Source organism: Leptosomus discolor, chromosome 1 (assembly GCF_034619465.1).
Source record: "Leptosomus discolor isolate bLepDis1 chromosome 1, bLepDis1.hap2, whole genome shotgun sequence".
Lineage (NCBI taxonomy): Eukaryota > Metazoa > Chordata > Aves > Leptosomiformes > Leptosomidae > Leptosomus > Leptosomus discolor.
The window spans coordinates 164,337,330-164,346,946 of NC_141391.1; the positions used below are offsets into that span (position 1 = coordinate 164,337,330).

The following is a 9,617-nucleotide window of genomic DNA, read 5'->3' on the forward strand; positions in this document are numbered from 1 at the left end:
CCAGAGAATGACAAAGTTATTAGGACTCATCACTGTGCCAAAAATCAGTCTTAAATCTGAAAAGATAGGCACTGTGGTTCAGTCACTTAAAACACACACACAAACCGACCAACCACAAACCATGCATACAAACCTCTTATTGTCCCTACTTGGGCAGAAAAATGGGAAAAAGGCAATTATGTTGTAGCTTTTTTAAAAGCCTGAATCAACAGCATCACCTAGTGGCAAATCAAACATCCCATACAAAATGTAATCTAAATAAATAAATAAAATTGCTGTTAATCTTTCGTTGAAGGAGACATTTAAAATCTGCTCTGGCTATAAAAGCATCTACTGGGTGTTCCAAACAGTAGAATTTATTTCAAAGACATTGCAATCTACTTCTTTTTTTTAAACTTTCACTTCCTATTAACACCTAACATCCAGATAAAATTAACTACAGCAACTGATTGTTACATTCATAATCTTTAAATTCCTCAACTCTAAACACAGTTACCACTATGCCCTATAATACTATTCTACATTCTGTACTATGCATACTGTGAATTTGATTCACTGAGAATTTCTAGCATCTCCAACAGATGTTTCCTCTTCAGTTTTTTTAAGGGGGAAAGCGCCTTGTCAACTTACTTGGAAGCTTTAGAAATTCTATTTCCACCTCACCTATAAATCTTGTGCATGTGACCATCTACAACTACAGTTAAATGCCTAATTTTATCTAAAAGAGAAAAACATAATTATTGTTCTATAATCTATTTATCTATGGTTATTTTCTTTGAATTATCATCTATTCTTAATATTTCATCCAGGGAAAGCAAGTTAAAAAGCTGCAAAACCAGCTATACTTCACAGTGAATCATGATGGAGATCTCCCACAACTGACATTGACTGAAAGCAGTAAGTCTTAAATACAGCATTGTATTCACATCTGTAGGAATACAGCAATGAGACAAACAATAGTCAGGCAGATCGAGTTGTTTCCAAATCTTCACGAGCTTATATGCAGCCTTGTGGGTATCATCACATCACTCCACAACACTCCCTGTTCTGATGTGCACACTGATTCCAGCCCTCGGAGGTACAGAGCAAAGCAGACAACAGTGTTAAGACTTCTACAGAGAAATATTCTAGCACAACTGAGAAGATAAAGGGATCCCAGGGATACTGGCAACACTGGTGGATGAGAAGCTGGACATGAACCACGAACACACAATTGCAGCCTAGAAGGCCAATTGCATCCTGGGCTGCATCAAAAGAAGTGTGGCCAGCAGGTCGAGAGAGGGGATTCTGCCCCTCTACTCTGCCCTGGTGAGACCCCACCTGGAGTGCTGCATCCAGTGGAGCCCCCAACATAAGGACAAGGACCTGCTGGAGCATGTCCAGAGGAGGGCCATGAAGATGATCGGGGGCTGGAGCACCTTGCCTATGAAGACAGGTTGAGAGAGCTGGGGTTGTTCAGCCTGGAGAAGAGAAGGTGCTGGGGGGACCTTATAGCGACCTTCCAATACCTGAAAGGGGCCCATAAGAAGGCAGGGGAAGAACTGTCCACAAGGGTTTGTAGTGAAAGGATGAGGGATAACGGTTTTAAGCTAGAAAAGGGTAGATTTAGGTTGGAAATTAGGAAAGAGTTCTTTAATAAGAGGGTGATGGATCACTGAAGCAGGTCACTCAGAGAGGTAGTGGAAGCCCCATCCCTGGAGACATTTAAGGTCAGGCTTGATGAGGCTCTGAGCAACCTGACCTGGTTAGAGATGTCCCTGTTTATTGTAGGGGGGTTGGACTAGATGGCCTTTAGAGGTCCCCTCCAACCCAATACATTATGTGATTCTATGAAATTTGAGTTTCACTGGAGACACAAATGGACACAAGAGAAAGAACTGCATTTGGACTCATACAACGAGAGACACACGACAGCACCGTATGGTGCAAATATTAAAAACGTATGCGTATTTGAATAACCTGCATGTCTTTTAGTGACTTAAAACTTTTGGAGAATAAGAGTGCCTCATTTAATTGAACTACTGAATGCAAGAAAACACAGAGAAGAACAATAAAGTCCAGTAAATGTCCAGGAGCATCAGCCTCTAAAGAATTAAGAAAATATGCATGTTACAGACGAGCTATGCAATGAAGACAAAGACATAATTAAACCTGAAAAGCAAAACCATGGAAAGCTAGCTGCAAAAAGGGAAGGGAAAATTTATTATGTTAACTATGACATTCAAAAGGGCAAATCAGGCTACTGAGCTTAGTATTAAATCAGACAGTAGATAACATTAAAAAAGGTCTATTTTCATAAGCAAATATCTATTTTTTCCCAACCCAAACTGCTTTCCACAGCATCTGCCTTACTACCATACATTTGTACCTTAAATGGCTGGCAGAACTGCCCCCTATTACAGAATATCTTCCTCCTGTTGTCATTGCTTTATCACAACATCCTGATTTCCAGCCTCAAGGAGGAGGATTTCCCCACCTTACCTCCAGCGCTCTCTTGTAGTCACCCAAATGAAAGGCAGAGTACCCGATCCAAAGGTCAGCATCCTCCTCCTGCTCACCCACGTGCTGTTTAAACTTTGTAGGGAAGAAAGAATGGAAGAATTTCGTCAGGATAAACTGCCTCACAGCTTATAAAGCCCCAGAGGTAATTTAAGTAACACTAGGCCACCTTACATCACGGATGGTTTGACAGCTGTGGATGCTGCTGGGGTGGAGCTTCTCTCACATTCCTGAGGGAAGCAGCAGGCAACCCTCCCATGCCAGACCTAGTTCTGTGAAGTGAGGGGAAAACCCTGCACCAACAGGGCCTAACGGGTGCGGAAGGAGGCGAGGGGGACATGCGGCAGGGGAAGGGTTCCCCTCGCCCCGCAGCCGTGCCGGGCACGGGCCTGGCAACGACGGTACCGCTCTCCAGAGGGGAGTGGGAGAACCAGGGTGCCGGAGGTGTCTCCGCTCCCGCTGCGGCCGTTACCTCCAGCAAGGCGATCGCGCCGGTGAAGTCCCTCAGGGCCAGGAGCTCTTCCAGCTGCGGCACCTTCTTCCCTTTCTTCCTCCGCCTGTCCCCCGGCGGCGGGGTACCCCCCACGGCCGGCTTGGCCCGGGAAAGCATCTGGGCAGAGAGCAGAGCAGAGCGGAACCGGGTCAAAGCGGGACCCCGGCGGTGATTCCCGAGCCCGCCCCGCGGCCCCGACCCCGCCGCCCCTCACCATCCTGCCGCCGGGCCCGGGCTCCTCGCTCCGCCGACGGCGCCGTTGCCAGGGTAACCGCAGGAGGGCGGAAGGGGGCGGTGCGCACCCGAGCGCGGCGGCGAATTAGCGCCGGCTGGCGACTGGCGCCGCCCCCCGGGGTTCCGGTTCCGCTGCGGCGGGCGTCGGTCTCCGTAGCGACAGCGGGAGGGGTCCGGGTCGGCCCGTCGTCCGGCGCTTGGACCTGCACACACACGCACCACACACACACACACACACACACACACACACACACACACGCACGTGAAAACAGTAAGGACAGAGAACTGTACTGCACGTCACCAGCCCCTTTTAGCCCCTTGCTCTGTGTCGCATACTGGTTCCTCCCCAAACCCCCTTGATCTCTTGCCTTCCCCATCTTTGGTCCTTGGCCTCAACATCCCATAGTAAGTCTTGCGCAATCACAAAATGCTCTTCCCATAATCAGTCTCTTAGGCTTGTAGTCAGCAACCCACCCTCAGCCTGTAAGGTGATCCAGAGACCTTCCTCCACTGACCAGAGAGCTTCTCCTATTGATCTGGATGGGCTGACCACTCTCCTACAACAGCCCTGTGCAGAGGGAATCCCGCAGATGCTTAGACTTTTCTAGTAAACATAGCCACTCCATCTCTCTTTCTATAATCATAAAGGTGGAGAGCATAATATAAAACGTTAGGTATGTGGGTTGTGTACTTTTTAACTGCATACAGTAGCTGATCTCTCTGGCAAACTTGATAATTTTCAAGCACAGCTTGTTTCCTGAGGCATCTCTGAGACTGCAGTTTGCTGGGAATAAAACAGATCTCTCCTAATTACAGAGAAACACCATGCGGTGGAATCCCCCCCCAACTTTCGTTTTGCTATATTGCCTGAATTGCACCATTAGCAATTGTGGTGCAGAGGACCGATACATTACACTACTCCTGACAACTCAACTAGCCGAAAAATACATGTCCATGGACAGGACTAATGAGCTATCTGTATTTCTACCCTTTTTCCTTCCTTGAGAAGACAAATATTTTGCACTCCATCAGAAAAAAAAAGAGGCTTTTCTTCTGTATGAATAAATATATCCTGTCACACTGCAATCATCTGTAACACAGTCCAGCAGTAAAGAACTATGCGCTGCTTCTTCAGTGTGTGGTTTCATGCTCATCTTCTCTTGCTAACTTCAAGATGGCTTGACCCAGGAACAATACACCCAGCTTGCAACAGTCCCCAAAAAGGTTACTCTGCAACCAGGAACCACAGGAGCACAACAGCACCGTGGTGATGTCCCTTGCTTATGAATGTGCTTTCATACCACAGGCCATAAAGAAGGCAGGCAAATAATCCCCTCTTCCACTGAGAATTTCTCTGCAAGTAATTAATTTTGAGTGAGTTAGTCAAAGTGATAAAAAATGTGTGCCAGCGATTTGGTCTCCTTTTATAGCTCTTCTCTATTCAGTAAAGTATTATTTCAGTCAGGAGAAAATTATTTTTCCATAAGTAATGTTGATATTATTTGCCTTTTCAGCGATTTGAAGTGTGTTTTTTATGTTGTCAAGTTTATATCTGTAGACTAATTCACACAATACAGATAACTGTCCTCTTATCAGTTGTCTAGGATTTTCTATTAAGTAGCAGAAAAAAAAATTCAGCAGGCTAGAAGGCTTAAGAGTCTCCTCTGTCAGAACACTGTGAAATCAAGAAAACCATCTAGATTGACATGGATATTGTAAAATGCCTTTTTCCTTTCAGATCTTAAACAATGCCTCAGAATACTTCATTTCAAATGGAAAGACAATAATAATTGTTGTAAATACCTCACAGTAATTTTCATTACTGCCATAGAATATTCTTGCTATGTACAGTAAGGTAGGAAAGCTGCAGATTTCTGTTTGAGTTTTTTTTACTATACAAATGCCAAAGTAAACTTGGTAAAAGAGGAGAAACAGAAGAAGCAGAAGCCATCACTGATGAAGGTGTTACATTTTTGGCTGAAATGCAAGCAAGCAGACAGTAGAATTATCTAAGATTCTCATTTTTTTTTTAAAAAAAAGTAACTGAAAATGTGTTACTACATTGCTTTCTTCCATTTTTTTTATGTAGATTCTTTCACAAGATCCTGCTGTTCTAAGAATCAACATACTAAATACAGCTAAAATATGAACTCAAATGGAAGAACAGTCTCAGCTGCTCCACTGGTTTCTCCCATTTCCCAGTGGAGTCTCGAATTCTTCTGTCCAAAGATGGGGAATGTGTGAGAGTTAACAGATGTGCGGTGCCAGCAGGTTAGCTGTGGGCACAAGAAGGACAGTGTCAACTGAGATAAAAAGTAATAACAGCCAAACCAGTTCTTTTTTTTTTTTTTTTTTTTTTTTTTTTTTCAGACAGTGTTTTGCATGCCACTGGTGGGATTCCAGCATCTGTCTGCATTGAGGGGAGGGGATTTTCTTGACCAAAAGTTTTGTGATCATGCGGAGTGGGGAGTGCTTAGAAGCATGACTTGTTTCTCTGCTGCCAGCTCTGTGCTTGTCAGGGGAACTCAGATGGGAGACATCTTCTAACCTTAACTATGCTTTGGAGGCAAGTCCCCTAAGTGCTGCCTGTAAACACACACCTCTTCATGTGCAATTTTGTTGCCTCCAGAAAGATAATGTGTTCCACAAGTACTAGCTTCAACTGAGCTTCAAGTCACCTGCAAGATGAGAAAGTAAAAATTTATTCTAACTGGACATAACGGTCTGGCTTCCAATTACAAAACTGGAGACATGCTATACGTAAGGCAGAACTGTAGGTTACACTTAATAGCAAGGATGCCTTCAGCATGACTGAAACGGAATTCTTCTGGCACATTCTCAGCAGGCAAAGCTGTGACTCTGCCTGTCAGATCCTTCCCTCATAGGTGAGGTCTAGAGCAGTATTAAAGCACAAGGTGGTGAGTTTGATTATGATTGTCATCAGTCAAAACCGTAGACTTTGTTACCAGAAGGGTTGCTAATTATAAATTGCACAGCTCAACAGGTGGGCTATGGATTGAACACTGTAAAATTATCTCCTGACTCGTAGAGGTGCTACTTGTACATAGTGTGAGAGATATAAGTAGGAGGCAAAATGCTGGAAGTCGGCATTATGGTGGTTGGTGTGGGCTGTTTGCATACAGGAGTGGTCTAAAACCCATTCAGAGCAGTAGGAGTCTCCATTCATATCTAATTTCACTAAAGCCACTTGTGTGGGAGGACACATATAATTTATTCCTGTATTCTCACCAACATCAAATTGACCAAAATATGTTTAGAATATCTGGTGTAGAAATGCAGACCAAAGTAGGTAGAGATGTTATAATCTTTTCCTCACATGAAGTGCTAAGACGACACTTCATAAATTAAAGTCAAGAAGTTCAGCTACTCTATTAATAATGCTGGAAAACTGCTGCAGTTCTTACCACCGACATTCTATTAGCCAGTGGCATTATCTTGGAGGCTGTGAGCTATAAAATGATTAATGATCATGTTTATTCCCACACAGAATTACTGGGAGGGAGGGAATTGACTTACACTGATAGCAGCAAAAGTGAAGTCATGCACCTGTGACTAAACACCAAGATAAGCATCAGAGAGTGTAATGAATTAAATAAAAAATCAGAGAGTGGAAAGTGAGGTCTAAGAAAAGGAGAGGAAGGAGGGGAAGGAAAGAAAAAAGGATGAGAAAGGAAAAGCAAGAAGTGGAAAAGAAATCATCATATAACCAAAGCAAGAGGTTAGGAAGTGACCTTTGCATCAGCAGCAATCACATGCTTCAATTCCCGTAATGTCTGGGTAAGATCATGTTTTTCCAGTAATTATGCTTCATCATGTTCTGCCTCTTGTATCTTTGAAAACATCTCAAGATAAATGATATGCAAAAGCAAAGGCAGTGAAATGCAACCCTGCTAAAGCTACAAAGGCAATCCTGAGATGAGTAAATGGGAAATGATTGGTTTAAAAGCAAGGAACTTGAAGAATATTTGTTTCTTTTTTATGGAGTCAGCAACATCTAAGCTTTAATCTGATCTGGATAGACCACCCATGATGAGAGAAGGTAGAATATGGAAGTTGACAGCAAAGATCAGCCTGCAAAGGTGACAGATCATGTGCATGTTTAATGCTTTTGTTAGGTCTCTTGCCCAGCACAAGGAAGCAAACAACAGTCATGTCAATTAAAAACTTCCAAATGGTGAAATGAAATTTCATAATTTTTGTCTTTATTTTGGTAGGGGAACCTCTTTCTTTAGTTTTCACTGGTGTTTTTGTCTGTGATTGTATGGGTTTGTGGGAACTGCACCTTCGGAATTTTTCTCGTACTTTCAACACCCAACCTGTCATCAAGATTCAGTCAAGTTAATAAAAGTGACTTAAGAGCTGTCCTTGTATTGGATTTCAGCATCACATTTAGGAAAGTTTTTGGAAGTTTATATATGTAAAACCAAGGGAGGGGAGGCGAGACAATCCACAAATCAGTGTCAGAACTGAAAATGCAATACATGGTTAGCTGGACCCACACAAACTTACCCAAGCCAGAAAGCCACATCATTGCAAGTGCTACATCCCAGAGACTGCAGTTGTACTGGTCCAGGATGTGTGCTGATGTATCTGCACAGTATGCCACTGCTATACGGATTTACAGGATCAAGTGTGCGCTAGCTTGAAGATCTCATAACTCAATCCCATTACATAGTGTATAATATTTAATAAAAAGAGCTTAAGGAAACTGAAGTATGTGTCCCAGACATAAATTATTACACACTCGAGCCATTTACCTTCTTAAGGAAAAACAGAACAGATGTTTGCACATTACAGGTAGCTTACATTTGTCACTCGACAGAGCTGTATCCTGCTGAGTCTAGAATAGAGGCCAATGCTTATGCTGAAACTAAAAATATGTCCTGTCACTCTGGAAACAAAGTCCTTTAGAGAGAATACCAAATCAGCAGTTAGGAGGAAATGCTATTTGTTTTGGTAGTCTGCAAGTTAGATGGATGAATAATATTAACTTCAAAGTGTGTATGTGTTGGAAAACAGTTAAAAGGAAGAAGACTTTCTTAATTGAGCTAGATATTTATGATACATCACGTATTTAGCTTCATCTTCTGGTATGTGGTAACATAGATCAATGGGAAGATGAGGCCACCACCCAAGCTGCTGGTAGTATGAGGCAATTCCAATTACAGCTTTCCTTATCCTTATCTGTAGATTTCCTCTACTAAATTGGTAACTTCTGCTGAGAACAGTCAGTGCTTTGCACTGTAATTCCACTCTAATCTCTGGCAGCAACTATGAACTCCAAGAACAGACCTAAACTCTGAATAACTCATGGGAATGGCAATATAATGAGGACTTCTACTTTATCAGGGTCTGTAGTAGTTTAGGATCATGCTGTACTATCAACATCATGCAACACATGACCTACATATTTGCATGCTGTTTTACTGGCTTGTTGTTTATCAGTAGATAGTTTCAGTTCCAAAGAATAATGTTTGTGAAAGCTTTATGTTCTTATGTAGTGAATGAGAAAAAAGGATTACCTCTGAAAAGTCAACATAGCTGCTATGCAGCTGCTATACATGTATGCTATATACATGTATACAGCTGCTATTTATGTATACTATACAGCTATGTTTGTCATAATTTACCTTACTGTCTTTAAATCTGGATAGTAGAAATATTGAAAAAAGCATTAAAAAAAAGAAAAACATTATTTCATGTTCAACGTCTTCTCTGTAATATTGAAAACTAAAGAAGACATCTTTATACTATGCAGTCTAGGCCTGTAAGCTACTGACATTAAATAAACAAACACAGACATTACAGTACTGTAATGTTTTCTTTTCTGTCTGTAATCACGTTTGTGATTCCAACCTCTAACAAAACTGGAAAAAAAAAGGAAACAGAAACATTTCTATTTTATTTTTCCTCAATGTGATTTTCTAAATCTTTTTAAAGACAGGATAAAAGCTGTTAAAGCCCCAGCTAATCAAAATAATTTGGAATCGGGCTTAATAATGGTGGGTAGAATTTGAAAACAACACTGTTCGAAGTTTTTCTACATTTATCCTGCTAGCTAAGTATGATCAACTACTACAACATATAATGTCTTGTGCAAATTTCATATTAAAAATTCTGTATTTTACAAAACCAATATTGACAATATCATTTATTCAAAAACATAGGCATGGCCACTGAAACCAAGGAAATTTGTTTTTAAGTTAGTGAGAATTTAATACATAAATCCATGTACTGATCTTTTTATTTAAATATCTTTTCAGATTATTTTTTTTAATGAATTTCTTCACATTTCCCAATCCTGCAACCCTGGAGACTTGCAGCATCTCTTTTATTTTAATGGAACCTCAGATTCTTGTGTGCTATCAAA

At 41.6% G+C, this 9,617-nt stretch overlaps 1 protein-coding gene across 4 annotated transcripts in view; it reads right to left on the reverse strand.

The window, feature by feature from the left end:
• Positions 1-3,109, reverse strand: part of IFT56 (intraflagellar transport 56) — a 51,110-nt gene extending 48,001 nt beyond the window's left edge. For 3 of the 4 annotated variants that reach the window (XM_086469878.1, XM_086469872.1, XM_086469856.1), the window contains exons 1-2: positions 2,972-3,109; positions 2,482-2,574 (exon numbers count right to left, since the gene is read on the reverse strand). In XM_086469878.1, the coding sequence (XP_086326004.1) occupies positions 2,482-2,574; positions 2,972-3,109 (231 nt within the window). The remainder of the gene's footprint in view (positions 1-2,481; positions 2,575-2,971) is intronic. The other variant, XM_086469864.1, reaches the window with a different exon arrangement.
• Positions 3,110-9,617: the final 6,508 nt, after the last annotated feature.